The sequence below is a fragment of the Oncorhynchus nerka genome, linkage group LG22, assembly GCF_034236695.1.
Source record: "Oncorhynchus nerka isolate Pitt River linkage group LG22, Oner_Uvic_2.0, whole genome shotgun sequence".
In the NCBI taxonomy this organism is placed as follows: domain Eukaryota; kingdom Metazoa; phylum Chordata; class Actinopteri; order Salmoniformes; family Salmonidae; genus Oncorhynchus; species Oncorhynchus nerka.
In genome coordinates, this window is record NC_088417.1 from 30,675,389 (window position 1) to 30,701,330 (window position 25,942).

The 25,942-nt window shown below is 40.9% G+C and overlaps 1 protein-coding gene across 2 annotated transcripts in view; it reads left to right on the forward strand.

The window, feature by feature from the left end:
- Window positions 1-25,942, forward strand: part of LOC115104519 (partitioning defective 3 homolog) — a 581,101-nt gene that overhangs the window by 539,748 nt on the left and 15,411 nt on the right. For both annotated transcript variants that reach the window (XM_065007121.1, XM_065007122.1), the window contains one exon: window positions 11,420-11,540. In XM_065007121.1, the coding sequence (XP_064863193.1) occupies window positions 11,420-11,540 (121 nt within the window). The remainder of the gene's footprint in view (window positions 1-11,419; window positions 11,541-25,942) is intronic.

Sequence of the window (25,942 nt, forward strand, 5' to 3'; positions counted from 1 at the left end):
AATAACCTTTTTAACGAAAATATGTCAATCATAATTTGAATATGTTGGTAACCTGTTGTATAAAAGTGATAATGCCCTCGAAGCCGGTGTTTGGAGGATGTCATTATTGGCACGGTTTGCCGGCCATCGACTTCGTCTCGGGCCTAGCAACACCCGTGCCAATATCCTCCAAACACTGGCTTCGAGGGCATTATCACTTAAGCGTTGCACATCCTCTTGCTATAAGAGGTGACGCCTGTTCTCTTTCTACAGGGATATTTTTATTGTTCAGTCACTTTGGTAGGGGCAGCTGCCACAAAAGACACACACTTGGAGACAAAAGCTGTTTCTGTTCTGTTCGATCTTATTCCCTTTACACAGGGATTTACAACATGCCAGTGTGACAAGTGGACATTGCACAGAGGGCGTAGGAAATGTTCTCATCCCAACAAGACAGCTGTAACTCTGTTTCCCTCGTACGCTTTCACAGGCTGACAGTCCCCCTTCAGAGAGAAAGAGAGAGTGTATATTAGAGAGAGAGAGAGATAGGGATTGGCTAAAATAAAGAAAGGTTTATTTTTATTTTTACGATGTGTGTCATGGGGACAGCCCCAGTCCTGATGAAAGTGGGCAGGGGGGAGAAACAGAAGGGTACTGGTCCATATGTGCCTTTTGATTGTGTGTGGGTGCACTGTGCAGGTGCATAGGCCTATGTCTCTGTGAGGGTCTTGGGGTGACTGTGGTCTCCCTGATCCCCCGTTTCTTTCCTTTATCCCTATCTGCTCTTTATTCTTGATGAGGGCCCTCCAGCTCTCCACCGGGTCCCCCATGGCGAGGCGTTTCTTCTGGCCTCACAATAGGACCCGTGCCCAGGCACATGCACACATGGGGCACTGAGCCTCACCCCCCCCCCACCCTCACCCCCTTCCAAACGACCCCACTCCCTATCATACCCTCTTACCCTCGCTAATCAGACCGCCACGCTCCCCAGTCACGCTGCTGGTCCATGCAGGCACTTTTGTGGGCGGCCTCTTAAGTCCCTCTCCACATGGGCTATACAGGCTACTGTGTAGCCCAAAGGGATGATAAGCCCCCTACCACCAACCAGCCCTCACCCAACACACACCCCCTACCCTGCCATCGCCCTTAGTAGGACTTCGTCCCAAATGGCACCCTATTCCCTAGGCAGTGCACTACTTTTGACAAGAACCTTATCGGCCCTTGTTTAAAGTAGTGCACTAAATAGGGAACAGGCTGTGATTTGGGACGTAGCCTAGGACTGATAGAGGAATAGTTCTCAGCAGGAGTGGGGTAGGGTGCAGAGGGCTGCGAACTGTGTCGGCACATCAGTGACATTGGTACATGGATGAAGTCACTTTTTCACAAATCCAGGGTATTATCGCCTGTAATAACCCTTTGTCTGTCCAGGCAGGTTGCAGCTGTTACTCACTGGCCTGGATGAGCTGCTGAGCTGGGCTGGGGAAGCAGGAGGCCAACACACTGGCTGATATTCAAAGAGAGAAATGGGGATGAGAGAAAGTTGGAGGGGAAAAAGAGAGAGTTGGAGGGTAGAGAGATAGTTGGAGGGGAGGAGCGAGAGAGAGAGGAATAGACTGAATAGTGGGAGGTACAGAGAGAGCATGTGTGATAGTCATACAAGGTCAGTCACATGAAATTTGATTGCCGCCAAACTCCGACAGATCGGCTGATATGCATTGATTTCCTTTGAAGAGTATAAAAAGGAAAAAACTGAAAAATGTCTCTGAAATGACCAGCAGTTATGCTACTGATTTAATCTTTCCTTCTACGTCTCTGTAGATCTGTCGTCTAACGAAATCCTGCCCCGTCTTCACAACCAATACAGCGGCTTTGAAAATGAATGAAAGTCTGCAGGGATGTGGAATAAATATGAGTTAAGCTTTGGATTGATGCAATATGGCTGAAGGCTAATGCAAGTCTCTGTTGTATATAGATATTGAGGTCTGTGCCAGAAATCAGATCAGTCTGATATTTTAGATAGAGTGTTCAATAGTACATAGGATCAGATAAGGAATAACAGCCTCTGTGATTTAAAGTCATATTATAAATAGCCCTAGAACCAACAGTTTAGTATATTTTTAAAGTGTTGAATCTCCGGGCGGTTCCTTATCAAACAGGCATCTTTCAGGACTTCTACAGTACTATGTCAGTCCAATTTAGGACCCAATATGACCCTTGGGAGGATTACACCAGAGATGGAAGAGGAAGCGAGACACCCCACTCGCTGTTTATTGCAGGTTCAATGAAAGTCAATATTTATTTTCGGTAGTACCAATTACCCCGCCGAAGACATTCTTTTAAAAAAGTATACACGGTCAAAACAAACTTTATATGAGCAAATAAAATGAATAGAATAGAAAGGAAAGTTTTACGTCTTCCCAAGTCGGAGGGTGGTTTTAACCTTCCAGACTTGGAGTTGTATCAACTCTCTGCCCAATGCTTTTACTTGAGGTATATACGTAGTTAAATGCACTAAAGAGGAACAATGGGCACGTACACATGTATTGAGGATGCACATGATCATCCCCATAATCTTTTTACCTGTCTATTTTCAAAGGATACAGCTAAGAGCATGAACAACTTCCTCGTTAAGAACACTATAACAATATGGAAGAAAATGAAATGCATTCTACAAGAACCGATATCCCTCCATGAAACACAACCCTATGGGAAAAATTCTTGGATAGCTTTTCAGAATTTGCCGATAATTTGGAAAACTAAAGGCACAGAAACCATAAATAACTTGGTAACAGTAAATGCATGTATTTCCATTACAGAATTAAAAAGTAATTTTTGTACTGACCATTGTAAAGTTATTTCAAATACATGCAAATTCAAAGTTTCATATCACAGAATTTTGATTTTGAAATCTTTTGGACATCAGAGCAACCTTGAGGGAATGTTCATATGATCGGTAAGTTATACAAAACCTTGCAGAGAACATATACAACTGACGATCTCTTAGAGAAAAATATCAACTATTGGAATCAAGAGTTAAAAATAACTGATGTTGGAGGGAATGTTGGAGCAAAACTAACCAAATCCAATGAACAAAAATGAACCCTTAATCCAGTCACCGGTGCATCAAACTAAGTAATATATACAGAAATGTGTTTTTTTGTTGAATTGGATGCGTGTCAATACACCACGTCTGCCGATGTTGCACTTCCGCATCTGCGTTGAAAGGTGGCAGAGCGAGAGCTGTTTTTCGTCAGATCATGAGACTTCACAAAAATGTCTGATCTTAATTTATCCACCATCTTTGATCCTAACACTGGCAGGGGTTTATGGGAAGATTGCATCTAACCTAAACCTACCATTATATTATGTCCGTCTGGCAGCTGACAAATCCTCCCAGATCAAAGGATCACTGTTCCGCGACTAAGCACCGTATAGAACTAACCTCAACATACCATAACATACCAAGCCTGTGTCTGTGGGTCACCTCATAGAGAAAGGCATCTGCAAGCATCTCTCTCTCCCTTTCACTCCCTCTCTCTCCTTCTCGCTCCCTCTCTCTCTCCCCCTCTCTCGCTCTCTTTCTCTCTCTCTGTCACAGTGAATATGCTTAAAGATAAAACAAAGCTGTTTCATCCCATGCAGTGTAATAACTACTCTGTTGTGACTCTATCTATCCTTGTCTGTCTGCATTTTGCTACTCGTGTGTGATAACAGTGGTCTCTTTAGTATGTGCATATTCCCAAATACATACTTTTTCTGCTGAGAAACTGCTTTCGCTGGGCTCTAAAGTATGCGGCAGAGTAGCTTCATTGAACAGCAAGAAAGAGAGTGCGAGAGAGAGGAAATGTGTGAGGAGTTGGTGTGTGTGCATGTCAACCTGCCTGCTCTCTTTTTTTAGATAGGGCTAAAGAGAGAGGGCTAGATGCAGGCCTCGCTCTGACCTTTCAGCTAAAGGAACACACAGACAGATGTTGAGTGAGTCTCATTGTACTGGAGTGAATGAAGTCGATACTGTGAACCATCAGATCCTCCTCTCCACCCTCTCCGAGTTGGGCATCTCCGGCGCGGCCCACGCTTGGATTGCGTCCTACCTGACAGGTCGCTCCTACCAGGTGGCGTGGCGAGAATCCGTCTCCACACCACGTGCTCTCACCACTGGTGTCCCCCAGGGCTCTGTTCTAGGCCCTCTCCTATTCTCGCTATACACCAAGTCACTTGGCTCTGTCATAACCTCACATGGTCTCTCCTATCATTGCTATGCAGACGACACACAATTAATCTTCTCCTTTCCCCCTTCTGATGATCAGGTGGCGAATCGCATCTCTGCATGTCTGGCAGACATATCAGTGTGGATGACGGATCACCACCTCAAGCTGAACCTCGGCAAGACGGAGCTGCTCTTCCTCCCGGGGAAGGACTGCCCGTTCCATGATCTCGCCATCACGGTTGACAACTCCATTGTGTCCTCCTCCCAGAGCGCTAAGAACCTTGGCGTGATCCTGGACAACACCCTGTCGTTCTCAACTAACATCAAGGCAGTGGCCCGTTCCTGTAGGATCATGCTCTACAACATCCGCAGAGTACGACCCTGCCTCACACAGGAAGCGGCGCAGGTCCTAATCCAGGCACTCGTCATCTCCCGTCTGGATTACTGCAACTCGCTGTTGGCTGGGCTCCCTGCCTGTGCCATTAAACCCCTACAACTCATCCAGAACGCCGCAGCCCGTCTGGTGTTCAACCTTCCCAAGTTCTCTCACGTCACCCCGCTCCTCCACTCTCTCCACTGGCTTCCAGTTGAAGCTCGCATCCGCTACAAGACCATGGTGCTTGCCTACGGAGCTGTGAGGGGAACGGCACCTCAGTACCTCCAGGCTCTGATCAGGCCCTACACCCAAACAAGGGCACTGCGTTCATCCACCTCTGGCCTGCTCGCCTCCCTACCACTGAGGAAGTACAGTTCCCGCTCAGCCCAGTCAAAACTGTTCGCTGCTCTGGCCCCCCAATGGTGGAACAAACTCCCTCACGACGCCAGGACAGTGGAGTCAATCACCACCTTCCGGAGACACCTGAAACCCCACCTCTTTAAGGAATACCTAGGATAGGATAAAGTAATCCCTCTCACCCCCCCTCCCCCTGAAAAGATTTAGATGCACTACTGTTCCACTGGAGGTCATAAGGTGAATGCACCAATTTGTAAGTCGCTCTGGATAAGAGCGTCTGCTAAATGACTTAAATGTAAATGACTTAAATGTAAATGTGAAGTCCGTAGGCAGGGTAAAGACTGTGCCATATGGATATTTAATTGATCTCCCCTGCTATTTCATTGGTGATTCACCAGTTGGTCTATTTTCCATTCATTCAATGGTAGAAGAACTGGGAAACAGATGGTGGAGAGTGACTATACCACGTCAAGTATTGAGAGAGAGACACGTACGCACACACACACACACATCCACATGAGGCATACAAGTTACAAAACCTGCAACCTTTTCCACAATGCATAAACACAGGCCTTCTAGTAGCAGTTCCCTCCATCCTTGCTCATTCATATTCTTCCAAACAGCTCTACCGTCCACCGGACGGCACATTCATCCTAATTGCCAGGACAGTCAACTGACGCAAATGGCTGGCAGGTTATTCTTTGTGAGAGCTCTTGTTTCATAGAGAGCCATTACAGACATTGTATACATCCCAAATGACGCCCTATTCCTTATTTAGTGCAGTACTACCCATTGGGCTCTGGTCAAAAGTAGTGCACAATTTAGTGAATAGAGTACCATTTAGGATGCATCTGTTGATTTATGCAGACAGAGGGTTATTTGTAAAGCAAGGACACCTGATGTGGATGGCAGCGAACAGCAACGATCATGCTGACTAATTGACTGTGGAGGGGCTGAATCATTCAGAGACTGAGTCCCAGCCAATGGCTGAATCCATCTTCTTTCTGAGGAAAGGGCACGTGCATATACGCATATACCCACACACCCACCCACGCACACACACACACACCCACCCACACACACACACACACACACACACACACACACACACACACACACACACACACACACACACACACACACACACACACACACACACACACACACACACTTGTTGTCTGCTGCTGTGGACATTAGCTAGCCTAGCCACTGATAACTGCCTCCACCCCAGTACCAGGGATTAACCCTGCATTTTAATATCGTTGTACTCAAGATTCACATAGTGTCCTCCAAGAATCTTTGAACCATGGATGGTGGATATGAGGATGGTGGATGTGGGTGGGGGATGAACAGGATAAGCCCTTAAGATAATCTAGATTGCATATAGACCCTTTGAACTGCCTTGACAAATTCACCACTCATTCTATCCCTCCCATACTAACAGCAGCCTCCACTCCGTGCTTCCAATTTCCATTTCTCAACGCTTTGAAATGTATTAAAGTTACATACTGCCATTTTTAAATTTGCCTTTTGATCTTGTCTCAACTCTGCCCCGCTCCTCTCCCTCCTTTCCTCTTCCTCTCTCTCACCCCTCTCTGCCGACATGAAGTCAGTGATAATAAAAGGCCATAGTTCTCAATTTTCACTGAATTAACACTGAAGGTGAGGGAGGGAGGGGGGAGGTCAGACTAAGTGAAGATGTTGTTGTGTAGGATGGTTTATGGCCCAGGTTGTGGCCCTGGTGCGGGGTCCCAGCTTGCTCTCAGAGAAAGTAAGTAAGCATATTACATGCAGGGTCAGTCAATGTCTGGAACCTTTTTTTATGTGGGGTATAGGAGGATTAACCTAAAAGCATAATGTGTGTTTGCGTTTGCATATCAACCTCCCTTTCAAACTTGGGTTCAACTAGTATTTGTTTTTTGATCAAATACTGTGAGCATTTGATTGAGCCTACCTGGAGTGCAAGAGGGGCGGGGTTTGCACTTGTAGAGACTTTAATCTCTTTGGTTAAATTGCTCCAGGCAATCTCAGTCAAGCCCAGCTGAAGTATTTGGAATAAAACAAATACTAGTTGAACCCAGATCTACTCCCTCCCACCATTGAGAATCTGTTATGCTTCCTCACATGCTACAGGCATGGGTGGCAGCTAGCTATGCACGTCAACACCCAGATAATGTGTCATCACAGGTTTTTACAGGAGCTAAATGGTGAAATTAATTTTGTCTGCAGATGTGTTGTTTTCCCTTTCTCCACCGGTTTCTCGCTTTTAACCGTGCATGTCTGACTGCAGCTGAGGCCCACTGTGTGACAGTAGCACCACAGGGACTGCCCGGCGTGGTTTGATTGTGTTGTTCCATCAGTAAACAGTCTGATGAAAAGGAACAGATAATGGAGCATAATGGAGCATAATGGAAGTATTTAGATAGTCGTCAATACATGGAGGTTCGATACAAAGAAACAAACACCCTTTCATTGGCTATGTAGAATACACAGAAAATAACATTTTTTTCTTAACTCTGTTTTGTCTTAGCTAGGTAAAGATAATGTGTTACCAATGCTACAGTGTTGATTGTGCAGTAGCTACCGGTAGTTTGACAAAACAGAATCCTATTCATAACAGTAGTCAAATCTCACAAGTCAATTATATTGGAAATGTACTCCCCAGCAATTACTCGGATAACTTGCTCGTCTGCGTGAGGTAGAATTTGATTGGCAAATTGTATATGAAAATAATAAACTGTTTTGTAATTTAAATTAAACAGAAATGCAAAGTGTAGGCCTATCTTGTACTGGATAGAGAAGGGGAAAGGAGGGCCTGTTAGCAGCATTGTAACCCCAGCCTAAAGACATTAAACCTCACCGGCCAATGATCCATTTTAATACCCTTCATCCATACAGATGAACATAATGTATGCTCACACCAGCATCCATACACATAAAACCATGAGCATCAAATGGGGTATAACTAATACAATTGATTTTAACGGTTGTGTGGAACAACAGAGAGATTGAAAGAGTTTCCGCTTTCAAGCAAGACGGCTTGCTTGTACTGCAGCAGGGTGCATACATCCAATTCAATTCAGCCTTTATGAGGTGCTATTTAGCTGTGTTTTAATGAAGGCTGATTGGCACTGCGTCCTAGTAGCCATTATCATCAGAAGGATGTGATTGCTGTAATCTGCAATTATGGGCCTAATTGTACTTCAGGATCCTCTGGGTTTAAATGAGCAATCAGGTCTTCTACTAGTGTACCACCTGTAATTGCCACCTTGGAGCGGAGTGGGGACGACAGCGTGACAGCTTGACAGCTACGGTGTCAAACCAACGTCCATCTTAAGTGCCCCTAGCTGCTCTTCTCTAGTTTTTCTTCCTTGCCTCCCATTCTTTTCCTTCTCTTATTCTGTCTCTTACCTTGCTCTCCCTCTGTTCCCTCTCTCTCTCCCTCTCTCACTTTCCATCTGTTCCTTTTTCGCTGGTTCTCCCTCCCCTCCATCTCTCTCTTTCTCCCCCCTTCCCCCACCCGTCTCCAACCTCAACCCCCCTCTCCTCTATGGAATGTATAAACCGGGCCCTATTATCAAGCTGGTTGTCTTATCATAATTACCCCTAGTGTCAGACCCTGTTGGTGGAGATAAAAGGAGAGGCTGATTAACTGAGGGGAGAGTATTGATTCTTATTGACAGGCTGATTAACTGAGGGGAGAGTATTGATTCCTATTGACAAGCTGATTAACAGGGGAGAATATTGGTTATTATTGACAAGCTGACTAACTGAGGGGAGAGTATTGGTTCTTATTGACAGGCTGATTAACTGAGGAGAGAATATTGATTGTTATTGACAAGCTGATTAACAGGGGAGAATATTGATTGTTATTGACAAGCTGACTAACTGAGGGGAGAGTATTGGTTCCTATGGACAGGCTGATTAACGTAGGGGAGAGTATTGGTTCCTATTGACAGGCTGATTAACGGAGGGGAGAGTATTGGTTCCTATTGACAGGCAGATCAACGGAGGGGAGAGTATTGGTTCCTATTGGCAGGCTGATTAACGGAGGGGAGAGTATTAGTTCCTATTGACAAGCTGATCAACGGAGGGGAGAGTATTGGTTCCTATTGACAGGCTGATCAACGGAGGGGAGAGTATTGGTTCCTATTGACAGGCTGATTAACAGAGGGGAGAGTATTGGTTCCTATTGACAGGCTGATTAACAGAGGGGAGAGTATTGGTTCCTATTGACAGGCTGATTAACTGAGGGGAGAGTATTGGTTCCTATTGACAGGCTGATTAACAGAGGGGAGAGTATTGGTTCCTATTGACAGGCTGATTAACAGAGGGGTGAGTATTGGTTCCTATTGACAGGCTGATTAATAGAGGGGAGAGTATTGGTTCCTATTGACAGGCTGATCAACGGAGGGGAGAGTATTGGTTCCTATTGACAGGCTGATTAACAGAGGGGAGAGTATTGGTTCCTATTGACAGGCTGATTAACAGAGGGGAGAGTATTGGTTCCTATTGACAGGCTGATTAACAGAGGGGAGAGTATTGGTTCCTATTGACAGGCTGATTAACAGAGGGGGGGAGAGTATTGTATTGGTTCCTATTGACAGGCTGATTAACAGAGGGGAGAGTATTGGTTCCTATTGACAGGCTGATTAACAGAGGGGAGAGTATTGGTTCCTATTGACAGGCTGATTAACAGAGGGGAGAGTATTGGTTCCTATTGACAGGCTGATTAACAGAGGGGAGAGTATTGGTTCCTATTGACAGGCTGATTAACTGAGAGGGGAGAGTATTGGTTCCTATTGACAGGCTGATTAACAGAGGGGAGAGATTAACAGAGGGGGAGAGTTATTGGTTCCTATTGACAGGCTGATTAACAGAGGGGAGAGTATTGGTTCCTATTGACAGGCTGATTAACAGAGGGGAGAGTATTGTTTCCTATTGAGGCTGATTAACAGAGGGGAGTATTGGTTCCTATTGACAGGCTGATTAACAGAGGGGAGAGTATTGGTTCCTATTGACAGGCTGATTAACAGATTGGGGAGAGTATTGGTTCCTATTGACAGGCTGATTATTGAGGGGAGAGTATTGGTTCCTATTGACAGGCTGATTAACAGAGGGGAGAGTATTGGTTCCTATTGACAGGCTGATTAACAGAGGGGAGAGTATTGTTTCCTATTGACAGGCTGATTAACAGAGGGGAAAGTATTGGTTCCTATTGACAGGCTGATTAACAGAGGGGAGAGTATTGGTTCCTATTGACAGGCTGATTAACAGAGGGGAGAGTATTGGTTCCTATTGACAGGCTGATTAACAGAGGGGAGAGTATTGGTTTATTGACAGGCTGATTAACAGAGGGGAGAGTATTGGTTCCTATTGACAGGCTGATTAACAGAGTATTAACAGAGGGGAGAGTATTGGTTCCTATTGACAGGCTGATTAACAGAGGGGAGAGTATTGGTTCCTGACAGGCTGACAGGCTGATTAACAGAGGGGAGAGTATTGGTTCCTATTGACAGGCTGATTAACAGAGGGGAGAGTATTGGTTCCTATTGACAGGCTGATTAACAGATTGACAGGCTGGGAGAGTATTGGTTCCTATTGACAGGCTGATTAACAGAGGGGAGAGTATTGGTTCCTGATTTGACAGGCTGATTAACAGAGGGCAGATCAGGCTGATTAACAGAGGGGAGAGTATTGGTTCCTATTGGCAGGCTGATTAACAGAGGGGAGAGTATTGGTTCCTATTGACAGGCTGATTAACAGAGGGGAGAGTATTGGTTCCTATTGACAGGCTGATTAACAGAGGGGAGAGTATTGGTTCCTATTGACAGGCTGATTAATAGAGGGGAGAGTATTGGTTCCTATTGACAGGCTGATTAACAGAAGGGAGAGTATTGGTTCCTATTGGCAGGCCTCTGAAAGCCAGTAATGAAAGGGATGCATACAATTCTCCAACAGCAGCACTGTTTAATGACGACACTACCCCATAAAGACCAATAATATAGGCTCTTCTCCCAGTCTAAAAGGAACATGGATCACTCACAATGGCTCATAGGGGTCTTTTTCTCTATGCCAAATGTACTGTACAGTATGAATGGATGGGGGGTTTGACAAGATATTAGTTCATTTGTTCTGTATGGAACACAATTTAGACAACACGTTTCATTCTAAAATGGTTGAAAATTATATTAATTGGGCCAGTAACCGAAAGGTCGCTGGTTTGAATACCCTAGCCGACACGATGAGAAATCTGTTGATGTGCCCTTGAGCAAGGCACGTAACCCTAATTTGCTCCAGGGGTGCCGTACTACTATGGCTGAACCTGTAAAACAATACAGTACACTTGCACCGATCCACATATGGGTAATAATGATGTCTGTACAGTTCACTGTGTGACTCTTTGTGACACCATTGTAAAACATGATATAATGCTGTTACTGGTCTGTGCTTATATTCCCCTTCTCCTCTTACTCTCCGTGTCCTCTTTGGTTCCGCAGCAACCGACTGGCGCCAAGTAACCATGACCGGATACGGCGTCTGAGGGTTGAGTTCCAGCAGGCCAGAGGAGAGGAGGACCCTGATGACCGACGGCGCACATACAGCTTCGAGCAGCCCTGGGTGAGTGTCTAACAACCTGCAGTATGGACCAGCGCATCAACCCCAACCACCAGCAAAACCCAACCCAGCTCAGTGCTTCAAGGACCTCCACACTAACCTCAACCACCTAACCCAAACCAGCCAACAGCCTAACCTAACCCAGCTCCCCAGTCCAACACTGCACGGACCTCCACACTAACCTCAACCACCTAACCCAAACCAGCCAACAGCCTAACCTAACCCAACTCCCCAGTCCAACACTGCACGGACCTCCACACTAACATCAACCACCTAACCCAAACCAGCCAACAGCCTAACCTAACCCAGCTCCCCAGTCCAACACTGCACTGACCTCCAAAATAACCCTAATTACCAGCCCACCTAACCCAACACAACGCCTTCTTCTCTGCCTGCCTGCTTACCGACCTACCTGACTACCTGCCTGTCTGCCTACTCTGATGTAAACCAGGTTGACACTAGGACATGCTCATGCTCTACAATTTGAAAACTGATCCTGGACAACCTCAGTCATTTATTCTACTTAGGCGTCTCGTAACAGGCCTTTTTACAGGACTTTACTTCTAATCCTCTGCTGTGACCTCAGACCTGGAAGTAATTACTAATTATTAAAGGATGATGGGAGGATGATGAAATGAAATAAGATGAGTTGACAGTGACAGTGAATATTAATAATGTTGAGACAAATTGAGAGAGATCTTACAATTCCTTCATTTCAATCTCTTCAGAGTTAATTAAGAATACTTTTTTAATTAGATTCAAAGGGACGTTTTTCCTTGTTTTTCGCTCTTTGATTGATCTTATACTGCAGTGGGATTTGTTTGGGTTTTTAATTGGCTAAATGTAATCAATGTCATTCCTTTGGTTATTTAGGTGTATGGCTTTACTTTTACTTCTCCTGCTGCGTGTGACAAAAATAACTGTTTCTATTTCTCCAATGTCAGTGACTGAAATGCAGTCAGTTCAATTTATTGCTATGCGGATTCATAATAAGAAACCGTTTTTCATGTTTGCCATCCTTGCCATTGACAAAACAAATGTTGTGAATGTGTTTCTTCATTTAGCTCTCACACTGATTATAATGATAAGAGCTCTGACAATGTTTCCTTTGTCCGCCAGTGGTTTACATCCTGCGGTTAAAGGTCATTCATTTTTATCTTGATCTAACAACACAGAGTGTGCAAGTGGCACCCTATTCCTTATAGTGCAGTACTTTTGACAAGAGCCCTATGGGAGAAATGGAGGCCAAATGGAGGTCCATGGGCCCTGGTCAAAAGTAGTGCACTCTAGAAGGAATATGGTGCTATTTGGGGTACGGACAGAATAATATACCCTGTCAGATCCAGCATGGTGGGAAGTGAGTCACCAGGTCAAAGGTCAAATAGCTGTGTATCTTTGCGATGTAATGGTTTGAGACAGACATAGCGGCTTGTGCTCCGACTTCCTGTGAAAAGATGACAGGCTAATCACCATTTGGAATAGAACCATTTCCTCAATTATGGGTCAGTGTATTGAACCCCGCTGGTTAAAATATTTGGCCTCCATTCTCTTCTCGTAGGAGCAACATTTCCCACCAGACATTTTCCGTCTTAACATCCCTAATTAGTGTTTAAAGTTGATTTGAGACAGAGCAATGCTATGACCATAGTGGCCATATATGCATTGCACTCGTTGTCTAACGCTTTAAGTTGACCATTGTCTCTCCAGCAAGCCAGTTTGCATGCTCAGTTGTAACACCAGTCTCCTCACACGTGCCATAATGCCCATAGGGCCTCTATTTACCATAGCTTTACAATAGTTTAGCCATAATGCCCATAGAGTGGTCAAACAGACTCTATTTACCATATCTTTACAATAGTTTAGCCATAATGCCCATAGAGTGGTCAAACGGACTCTATTTACCATATCTTTACAATAGTTTAGCCATAATGCCTATAGAGTGGTCAAACGGACTCTATTTACCATATCTTTACAATAGTTTTATTTCCATAATGAATGCAGTCAGTTCAATTTATTCCAATAGTTTAGATTCATGGTCAAACGGACTCTATTTACCATATTTTTCATGTTTGCCATACCTAGCTTTACAAACAATAGTTTAGCCATAATGTTTCTTCATAGAGCGGTCTAACGGACTCTATTTACCATATCTTTACAATAGTTTAGCCATAATGTCTATAGAGTGGTCTAACGGACTCTATTTACCATATCTTTACAATAGTTTAGCCATAATGCCCATAGAGTGGTCAAACGGACTCTATTTACCATATCTTTACAATAGTTTAGCCATAATGTCTATAGAGGTCTAATGGGCTCTATTCAAAAGTAGTGCAATAGTTTAGGAATAATGCTATAGAGGGTCAAACGGACTCTATTTAGAATAATTTACAATAGTTTAGCCAGCATGGTGGATAGAGTCACCAGGTCAAAGGACTCTATTTACCATGTATCTTTACAATAGTTTAGCCATAATGCCCATAGAGTGGTCTAACGGACTCTATTTACCATATCTTTACAATAGTTTAGACATAATCACCATTTAGAGTGGTCTAACGGACTCTATTTACCATATCTTTACAATAGTTTAGCCATAACCCTATAGAGTGGTAAAACGGATTCTATTTACCATATCTTTACAATAGTTTAGCCATAATTCCCATAAGATCTTAACATCCCTAATTAACGGACTCTATTTACCATATCTTTACAATAGTTTAGCCATAATGCCTATAGAGTGGTCTAACGGACTCTATTTACCATATCTTTACAATAGTTGACCATTGTCTCTCCAGAGCCAGTTTGCATGCTCAGTTTACACATAGTCTTACATAGTGCCATAATGTACAAACTCTATTTACCATATCTTTACAATAGTTTAGCCATAATGTCCATAGAGTGGTCAAACAGACTCTATTTACCATATCTTTACAATAGTTTAGCCATAATGCCCATAGAGTGGTCAAACGGACTCTATTTACCATATCTTTACAATAGTTTAGCCATAATGCCCATAGAGTGGTCAAACGGACTCTATTTACCATAGCTTTACAATAGTTTAGCCATAATGTCATAGAGTGGTCAAACGGACTCTATTTACCATATCTTTACAATAGTTTAGCCATAATGTCTATAGAGTGGTCTAACGGACTCTATTTACCATATCTTTACAATAGTTTAGCCATAATGTCTATAGAGTGGTCTAACGGACTCTATTTACCATATCTTTACAATAGTTTAGCCATAATGCCCATAGAGTGGTCAAACGGACTCTATTTACCATATCTTTACAATAGTTTAGCCATAATGTCTATAGAGTGGTCTAACGGACTCTATTTACCATATCTTTACAATAGTTTAGCCATAATGTCTATAGAGTGGTCTAACGGACTCTATTTACCATATCTTTACAATAGTTTAGCCATAATGTCATAGAGTGGTCTAACGGACTCTATTTACCATATCTTTACAATAGTTTAGCCATAATGCCCATAGAGTGGTCAAACGGACTCTATTTACCATATCTTTACAATAGTTTAGCCATAATGTCTATAGAGTGGTCTAACGGACTCTATTTACCATATCTTTACAATAAGCCATAATGTCTATAGAGTGGTCTAACGGACTCTATTTACCATATCTTTACAATAGTTTAGCCATAATGTCTATAGAGTGGTCTAACGGACTCTATTTACCATATCTTTACAATAGTTTAGCCATAATGCCTATAGAGTGGTCTAACGGACTCTATTTACCATATCTTTACAATAGTTTAGCCATAATGTCTATAGAGTGGTCTAACGGACTCTATTTACCATATCTTTACAATAGTTTAGCCATAATGCCCATAGAGTGGTCAAACGGACTCTATTTACCATATCTTTACAATAGTTTAGCCATAATGCCCATAGAGTGGTCAAACGGACTCTATTTACCATATCTTTACAATAGTTTAGCCATAATGTCTATAGAGTGGTCTAACGGACTCTATTTACCATATCTTTACAATAGTTTAGCCATAATGTCTATAGAGTGGTCTAACGGACTCTATTTACCATATCTTTACAATAGTTTAGCCATAATGTCTATAGAGTGGTCTAACGGACTCTATTTACCATATCTTTACAATAGTTTAGCCATAATGTCTATAGAGTGGACTCTATTTACCATATCTTTACAATAGTTTCATAACATAGAGTGGGACTCTATTTACCATATCTTTACAATAGTTTAGCCATAATGCCCATAGAGTGGTCAAACGGCCTCTATTTACCATATCTTTACAATAGTTTAGCCATAATGTCTATAGAGTGGTTTAACGGACTCTATTTACCATAGCTTTACAATAGTTTAGCCATAATGCCCATAGAGTGGTCAAACGGACTCTATTTACCATATCTTTACAATAGTTTAGCCATAATGCCCATAGAGTGGTCTAACAGACTCTATTTACCATATCTTTACAATAGTTTAGCCATAATGCCCATAGAGTGGTCAAACGGACTCTATTTACCATAGCTTTACAATAGTTTAGCCATAATGTCCATAGAGTGGTCAAACGGACTCTATTTACCATATCTTTACTATAGTTTAGCCATAATGCCCATAGAGTGGTCAAACGGACTCTATTTACCATATCTTTACAATAGTTTAGCCATAATGTCTATAGAGTGGTCTAACGGACTCTATTTACCATATCTTTACAATAGTTTAGCCATAATGCCCATAGAGTGGTCTAACGGACTCTATTTACCATATCTTTACAATAGTTTAGCCATAATGTCTATAGAGTGGTCAAACGGACTCTATTTACCATATCTTTACAATAGTTTAGCCATAATGCCTATAGAGTGGTCTAACGGACTCTATTTACCATATCTTTACAATAGTTTAGCCATAATGCCCATAGAGTGGTCAAACGGACTCTATTTACCATATCTTTACAATAGTTTAGCCATAATGTCTATAGAGTGGTCTAACGGACTCTATTTACCATATCTTTACAATAGTTTAGCCATAATGTCTATAGAGTGGTCTAACGGACTCTATTTACCATATCTTTACAATAGTTTAGCCATAATGCCCATAGAGTGGTCTAACGGACTCTATTTACCATATCTTTACAATAGTTTAGCCATAATGCCTATAGAGTGGTCAAACGGACTCTATTTACCATATCTTTACAATAGTTTAGCCATAATGTCTATAGAGTGGTCTAACGGACTCTATTTACCATATCTTTACAATAGTTTAGCCATAATGCCCATAGAGTGGTCAAACGGACTCTATTTACCATATCTTTACAATAGTTTAGCCATAATGTCTATAGAGTGGTCTAACGGACTCTATTTACCATATCTTTACAATAGTTTAGCCATAATGCCCATAGAGTGGTCAAACGGCCTCTATTTACCATATCTTTACAATAGTTTAGCCATAATGTCTATAGAGTGGTCTAACGTACTCTATTTACCATATTTTTACAATAGTTTAGCCATAATGTCTATAGAGTGGTCTAACGGACTCTATTTACCATATCTTTACAATAGTTTAGCCATAATGCCCATAGAGTGGTCTAACGGACTCTATTTACCATATCTTTACAATAGTTTAGCCATAATGTCTATAGAGTGGTCTAACTGACTCTATTTACCATAGCTTTACAATAGTTTAGCCATAATGCCCATAGAGTGGTCAAACGGACTCTATTTACCATATCTTTACAATAGTTTAGCCATAATGTCTATAGAGTGGTCAAACGGACTCTATTTACCATATCTTTACAATAGTTTAGCCATAATGCCTATAGAGTGGTCTAACGGACTCTATTTACCATATTTTTACAATAGTTTAGCCATAATGTCTATAGAGTGGTCTAACGGACTCTATTTACCATATCTTTACAATAGTTTAGCCATAATGCCCATAGAGTGGTCATAACGGACTCTATTTACCATATCTTTACAATAGTTTAGCCATAATGTTTCTATAGAGTGGTCTAACGGACTCTATTTACGTATATCTTTACAATAGTTTAGCCATAATGTCTATAGAGTGGTCAAACGGACTCTATTTACCATATCTTTACAATAGTTTAGCCATAATGTCTATAGAGTGGTCTAACGGCCATAATGTCTATAGAGTGGTCAAACGGACTCTATTTACCATATCTTTACAATAGTTTAGCCATAATGCCTATAGAGTGGTCTAACGGACTCTATTTACCATATCTTTACAATAGTTTAGCCATAATGCCCATAGAGTGGTCAAACGGACTCTATTTACCATATCTTTACAATAGTTTAGCCATAATGCCTATAGAGTGGTCTAACGGACTCTATTTACCATATCTTTACAATAGTTTAGCCATAATGTCTATAGAGTGGTCTAACGGACTCTATTTACCATATCTTTACAATAGTTTAGCCATAATGTCTATAGAGTGGTCTAACGGACTCTATTTACCATATCTTTACAATAGTTTAGCCATAATGCCTATAGAGTGGTCTAACGGACTCTATTTACCATATCTTTACAATAGTTTAGCCATAATGCCCATAGAGTGGTCTAACGGACTCTATTTACCATATCTTTACAATAGTTTAGCCATAATGTCTATAGAGTGGTCAAACGGACTCTATTTACCATATCTTTACAATAGTTTAGCCATAATGTCTATAGAGTGGTCTAACGGACTCTATTTACCATATCTTTACAATAGTTTAGCCATAATGCCTATAGAGTGGTCTAACGGACTCTATTTACCATATCTTTACAATAGTTTAGCCATAATGTCTATAGAGTGGTCTAACGGACTCTATTTACCATATCTTTACAATAGTTTAGCCATAATGCCCATAGAGTGGTCTAACGGACTCTAACGGACTTTACCATATCTTTACAATAGTTTAGCCATAATGTCTATAGAGTGGTCTAACGGACTCTATTTACCATATCTTTACAATAGTTTAGCCATAATGTCTATAGAGTGGTCTAACGGACTCTATTTACCATATCTTTACAATAGTTTAGCCATAATGCCCATAGAGTGGTCAAACAGCCTCTATTTACCATATCTTTACAATAGTTTAGCCATTATGCCCATAGAGTGGTCTAACGGACTCTATTTACCATATCTTTACAATAGTTTAGCCATAATGCCCATAGAGTGGTCTAACTGACTCTATTTACCATATCTTTACAATAGTTTAGCCATAATGCCCATAGAGTGGTCAAACGGCCTCTATTTACCATATCTTTACAATAGTTTAGCCATAATGCCCATAGAGTGGTCAAACGGCCTCTATTTACCATATCTTTACAATGGTTTAGCCATAATGCCCATAGAGTGGTCTAACTGACTCTATTTACCATATCTTTACAATAGTTTAGCCATAATGCCCATAGAGTGGTCAAACGGCCTCTATTTACCATATCTTTACAATAGTTTAGCCATAATGCCCATAGAGTGGTCTAACTGACTCTATTTACCATATCTTTACAATAGTTTAGCCATAATGCCCATAGAGTGGTCAAACGGCCTCTATTTACCATATCTTTACAATAGTTTAGCCATAATGCCCATAGAGTGGTCAAACGGCCTCTATTTACCATATCTTTACAATAGTTTAGCCATAATGCCCATAGAGTGGTCTAACAGACTCTATTTACCATATCTTTATAATAGCTTATCTTTAGTGCTAAAAAATAAGTCAAACGGTCTGTATTAATCATAGCTTAGCCTCAGTGTTTGCCTTATTGAATAATCAAAGCCATGTAGCTTTGTTTAATCGTTTCACATTGTCTTCACTGGTATGCGAAGCGAAAGAGCATTTGACTATTTACGCAGATACTCAGTCTACATCCCAAACGGCACCCTATTCCCTATATAGTGTACTACTTTTGACCAGAGCTCTGGTCAAAGTAGGACATTATCTAGGTGATAGGGCTCCATTTGGGATGTAGCCAGAGGCGTCTCAGGAAAAGAGGCCACGGAGAGCCTAATTGTTCCTGATTGTTTACACTGTTGAAAGTCTCCCAATGTTCTTCTGTAATAAGATATAGGCGGTCCCAGGAGTTATGGGGGCCTACTTTATTCATGTTACTCTTTCATGTGTCGTTTTCATAGTAATGTAGAATCACACTGACAGAACGGGTTAAGTGAGACGGTAGGAGAGACGTTATTTGAACTTTGCTAAGGGATTCAATTGAAATCGTGTCATCTGGCAACAACACAATACTACAACCAGGAAGGACATGAAACTCAAGGTTGAAATGATGTTAAAATATCTGTTATTTATGACAAAGAAAAAAGTATGCAGCTTGGCCTGCATGGTGTAGAATCTTTTGAAATATTGACACTCCATGTAAACAGTTGTAACCATAGACACATGGTGGTAGACGTAATTGGTTGTAACTTAGAGTTGTGTGTGGGTTGTGGTCAGGGGGAAAAAATGCTCTCTCTGTCTCTCCAAACCAACATGAGGACCTGATCAATGATAGGCCTCAGATTCAGACATAAACATCTAGAAATCACCTTTGCGTCCTCATTCACCCCCTGGCCCTGGTAAAACAAACTGTTGGAGTGTTAAGTTCATTTGTGAATGTAACTGTTTGTTTTGAGGTTGTGTTGCTTACTGAAATAAGCCCTAGTCAATCGTCGCTTCAGGCACTGATTTGCATGTTCCCATACCAGTCATACTAGCAAGACAGAGAGAGATGGATATACACTGAATATAGAGAGGGAGAGAGAGATAGATATACACTGTATATATATAGAGAGAGATAGATATACACTGTATATATATATATATATATATATATATATATATATATATATATATATATAGAGAGAGAGAGAGAGAGAGAGAGATACACTGTATATGGAGAGGGAGAGAGCTAGATATATACTGAATATAGAGAGGGAGAGAGCTAGATATACACTGAATATATATAGAGCTAGATATACACTGAATATAGAGAGAGATAGATATACACTGAATATAGAGAGAGCTAGATATACACTGAATATAGAGGGAGAGAGAGATAGATATACACTGTATATAGAGGAAGAGAGAGATAGATATACACTTTATATAGAGAGGGAGAGAGAGATAGATATACACTGTATATAGAGAGGGAGAGAGAGATAGATATACACTGTATATGGAGAGGGAGAGAGAGATAGATATACACTGTATATAGAGGGAGAGAGAGATAGATATACACTGTATATAGAGAGAGAGAGAGATAGATATACACTTTATATAGAGAGGGAGAGAGAGATAGATATACACTGTATAAGAGCGTCTGCTAAATGATTTAAATGTAAATGTAATGTATATAGAGAGGGAGAGAGAGATAGATATACACTGTATATAGAGAGGGAGAGAGAGATAGATATACACTGTATATAGAGGGAGAGAGAGTTATACACTGTATATAGAGAGAGAGAGAGATAGATATACACTTTATATAGAGAGGGGGAGAGAGATAGATATACACTGTATATAGAGAGGGAGATAGAGATAGATATACACTGAATAGAGAGGGAGAGAGAGATATACACTGTATATAGAGGGAGAGAGAGTTATACAGATATACACTGAATATATATATGTATATAGAGGGAGAGAGAGATATACACTGAATATATAGAGAGAGAGAGAGATTTACACTGAATATATATAGAGAGAGAGATTTACACTGAATATATAGAGGGAGAGAGAGAGAGATTTACACTGAATATATAGAGGGAGAGAGAGATAGATATACACTTAATATGGAGAGGGAGAGAGATAGATATACACTTTATATAGAGAGGGAGAGAGAGATAGATATACACTGTGTATATAGAGGAGAGAGAGATAGATATACACTGTATATATAGAGGAGAGAGAGATAGATATACACTTTATATAGAGAGGGAGAGAGATAGATATACACTTATATAGAGAGGAGAGAGAGAGATATACACTGTATATAGAGAGGGAGAGAGATAGATATACACTATATATAGAGGAGAGAGAGATAGATATACACTTTATATAGAGAGGCAGAGAGAGAGAGATATACACTGTATATAGAGAGGGAGAGAGAGATATACACTGTATATAGAGAGGGAGAGAGAGATAGATATACACTGTATATAGAGGGAGAGAGAGATATACACTGTATATAGAGAGGGAGAGAGAGATAGATATACACTGTATATAGAGGGAGAGAGAGATACACTGTATATGGAGAGGGAGAGAGAGATAGATATACACTGTATATATAGAGGGAGAGAGAGATAGATATACACTGTATATAGAGAAGGAGAGAGAGATAGATATACACTGTATATATAGAGGGAGAGAGAGATAGATATACACTGTATATAGAGGGAGAGAGAGATATATATATATTGTATATATATATAATATGACATTTGTAATGTCTTTACTGTTTTGAAACTTCTGTATGTGTAATGTTTACTGTTAATTTTTGTTGTTTTTCACTTTATATATTCACTTTGTATGTTGTCTACCTCACTTGCTTTGGCAATGTTAACACATGTTTCCCATGCCAATAAAGCCCTTGAATTGAATTGAATTGAGATAGATATACACTGTATATAGAGGGAGAGAGAGATAGATATACACTGTATATATAGAGGGAGAGAGAGATAGATATACACTTTATATAGAGAGGGAGAGAGAGATAGATATACACTGTATATAGAGGGAGAGAGAGAGAGATATACACTGTATATATAGAGGGAGAGAGAGATAGATATACACTTTATATAGAGAGGGAGAGAGAGATAGATATACACTGTATATAGAGGGAGAGAGAGATAGATATACACTGGATATATAGAGGGAGAGAGAGATAGATATACACTGTATATAGAGGGAGAGAGAGATAGATATACACTGTATATAGAGAGGGAGAGAGAGATAGATATACACTGTATATAGAGGGAGAGAGAGATATACACTGTATATAGAGAGGGAGAGAGAGATAGATATACACTGAATATATATATATATAGAGAGAGAGATTTACACTGAATATATAGAGAGAGAGAGATTTACACTGAATATATATAGAGAGAGAGATTTACACTGAATATATAGAGGTAGAGAGAGAGAGAGAGATACACACTGAATATATAGAGGGAGAGAGAGAGAGATTTACACTGAATATATAGAGGGAGAGAGAGAGAGATATACACTGAATATATAGAGGGAGGGAGAGAGAGATATACACTGAATAGAGAGATATACACTGAATATATAGAGGGAGAGAGAGAGATATACACTGAATATATAGAGGGAGAGAGAGATAGATATACACTGTATATAGAGGGAGAGAGAGATAGATATACACTGTATATATAGAGGGAGAGAGAGATAGATATACACTGTATATATAGAGGGAGAGAGAGATAGATATACACTGTATATATAGAGGGAGAGAGAGATAGATATACACTGTATATATAGAGGGAGAGAGAGATAGATATACACTGTATATAGAGGGAGAGAGAGATATACACTGTATATAGAGAGGGAGAGAGAGATAGATATACACTGAATATAGAGGGAGCGAGAGATATACACTGTATATAGAGAGGGAGAGAGAGATAGATATACACTGAATATATATATATATATATAGAGAGAGAGATTTACACTGAATATATAGAGAGAGAGAGATTTACACTGAATATATATAGAGAGAGAGATTTACACTGAATATATAGAGGTAGAGAGAGAGAGAGATACACACGGAATATATAGAGGGAGAGAGAGAGAGATTTACACTGAATATATAGAGGGAGAGAGAGAGAGATATACACTGAATATATAGAGGGAGAGAGAGAGAGATATACACTGAATATATAGAGGGAGAGAGAGAGATATATACACTGAATATATAGAGGGAGAGAGAGAGAGATTTACACTGAATATATAGAGGGAGAGAGAGATAGATATACACTGAATATATAGAGGGAGAGAGAGAGAGATTTACACTGAATATATAGAGGGAGAGAGAGATAGATATACACTGAATATATAGAGGGAGAGAGATAGAGATATACACTGAATATATAGAGGGAGAGAGAGATAGATATACACTGAATATATAGAGGGAGAGAGATAGAGATATACACTGAATATATAGAGGGAGAGAGAGAGAGATATACACTGAATATATAGAGGGAGAGAGAGAGAGATATACACTGAATATATAGAGGGAGAGAGATAGAGATATACACTGAATATATAGAGGGAGAGAGAGAGAGATATACACTGAATATATAGAGGGAGAGAGAGATAGATATACACTGAATATATAGAGGGAGAGATAGAGATATACACTGAATATATAGAGGGAGAGAGAGAGAGATATACACTGAATATATAGAGGGAGAGAGAGAGATATACACTGAATATATAGAGGGAGAGAGATAGAGATATACACTGAATATATAGAGGGAGAGAGAGAGAGATATACACTGAATATATAGAGGGAGAGAGAGATAGATATACACTGAATATATAGAGGGAGAGAGAGAGAGATTTACACTGAATATATAGAGGGAGAGAGAGAGAGAGATGCACTGAATATATAGAGGGAGAGAGAGATAGATTTACACTGAATATATAGAGGGAGAGAGAGAGAGAGATACACTGAATATATAGAGGGAGAGAGAGATAGATTTACACTGAATATATAGAGGGAGAGAGAGAGAGAGATACACTGAATATATAGAGGGAGAGAGAGAGATATACACTGAATATATAGAGGGAGAGAGAGATAGATTTACACTGAATATATAGAGGGAGAGAGAGATAGATTTACACTGAATATATAGAGGGAGAGAGAGCGATAGATACAGATAGAGACAGACAGCCAGAGAGGAAGACAAACAGAAAGACAGACAGAGTGAGGAGATTTAGTGTGTTTTTAATGTTGTGTTACCGGCGAGGGTTTAGCCCCAGCTGAGGTGGGTCTGCTCTCTCTTTCTCTCTCTCTCTCTCTTTCTCTCTCCCTGCAGAACCCTGCCTCAGACTCTATAGCGAGAATGTTCCGGTCAGAACTCTGACTCCTCCAGTCTTCTATAATAGAATAATGGTGGTAATGTACAGCCTATGCCTGGCTGTCACACAACCTGAGCCAATACACACAATTAGCCCTCGTCTCGTTTTCTCTCCCTCCCACATCGTAGGCCTAAGGTGCAGATTCCTTCTGAGAGGGGATTTCCAGATGTTCATCATAATAAACCGCATGAATGTTCCACGAGGGCTGCCTCTCTGTTCTTAAGCAATAACATGTTATCTTTGTTGTTGGGTGGGATAGATGGGTTGTGTCCCAAAAGGCGCCCTATTCCCTATATTGCGCGCTATTTTTGACCAGAGCCCTATGGGCCCTAGGGAACAGGGTGCGATTTGAGCCTCGGAGAAGCATGTTTAGCATGAACACACAGAACAGGAGAGTGTTCCACCACTATACTGGTACTGGATCAAAAACACCACCGGATCCTATTAAAACTCTTATTTATGTCAATTCCTTTGGATTACAATGAATCCGCCCGTAACATACAAGGCTACAAACTCAGCCACCATAGAAGCAGTACAGTCAAGGGGGATCCAGGACATTCCTTGCCCATGCGGGAGGGAGAAACAGTATGTGTGTTGAACTGGTTATCGTGAAATCATGTGAAGCGTAAGCTCTTTGTAAGTGCAGTCACTTGACTTGGTCGAGGCCAGGGGCAAAAGGGATAAGACGGTTTCTAGTGATAATACAACTCTGTACTGTGTTCTGTGCCATTGCAATCAGCTACAAAGTTGCATTAACCCAAGCACAGCCACAGGGAGCAGTATAGGGATTCACTTTCTGTTGTGTGGTTGGTTGTGTGATAATGGCTACTCACAGATAACACGGACAGACACTGCAATTCAGGGCCCTTGTCTTTATCATACTGCCGTGGTTACTTAGATACAAAATTGTGTTTCTGTTCTGAGATGAGATATAGTGCAGAGAGAGAGAGAGAGAGAAAGAGAGAAGATAGAGAGAAGAAGAGAAGAGAGAGAGAGAGAGAGAGGGAACTCAAGGGGAACATTGGATTATGCATGTCCATTACTCCCTATGTAACAACATTTTCACCCCTCTTCTCCAGTACATACAGTGGACTACTGCCAAGAGCAGTAAAATGTAGACCTACAGAATGAGCGCATATAATTGTATATCTAATTCTTTAGAGATGTACCAGCTCTTAAATGCCTTTTAAACGTCTCAGGAGGATGCGTGCACATGGTCCTAATAACCAGGCGGGTCTGTTTTTGATGTACTTCCTATACGGAGGAGATACTTAGTCTGAGATGTATTGAGGTGCTTAAAGTCTGAGATGTGGCGAT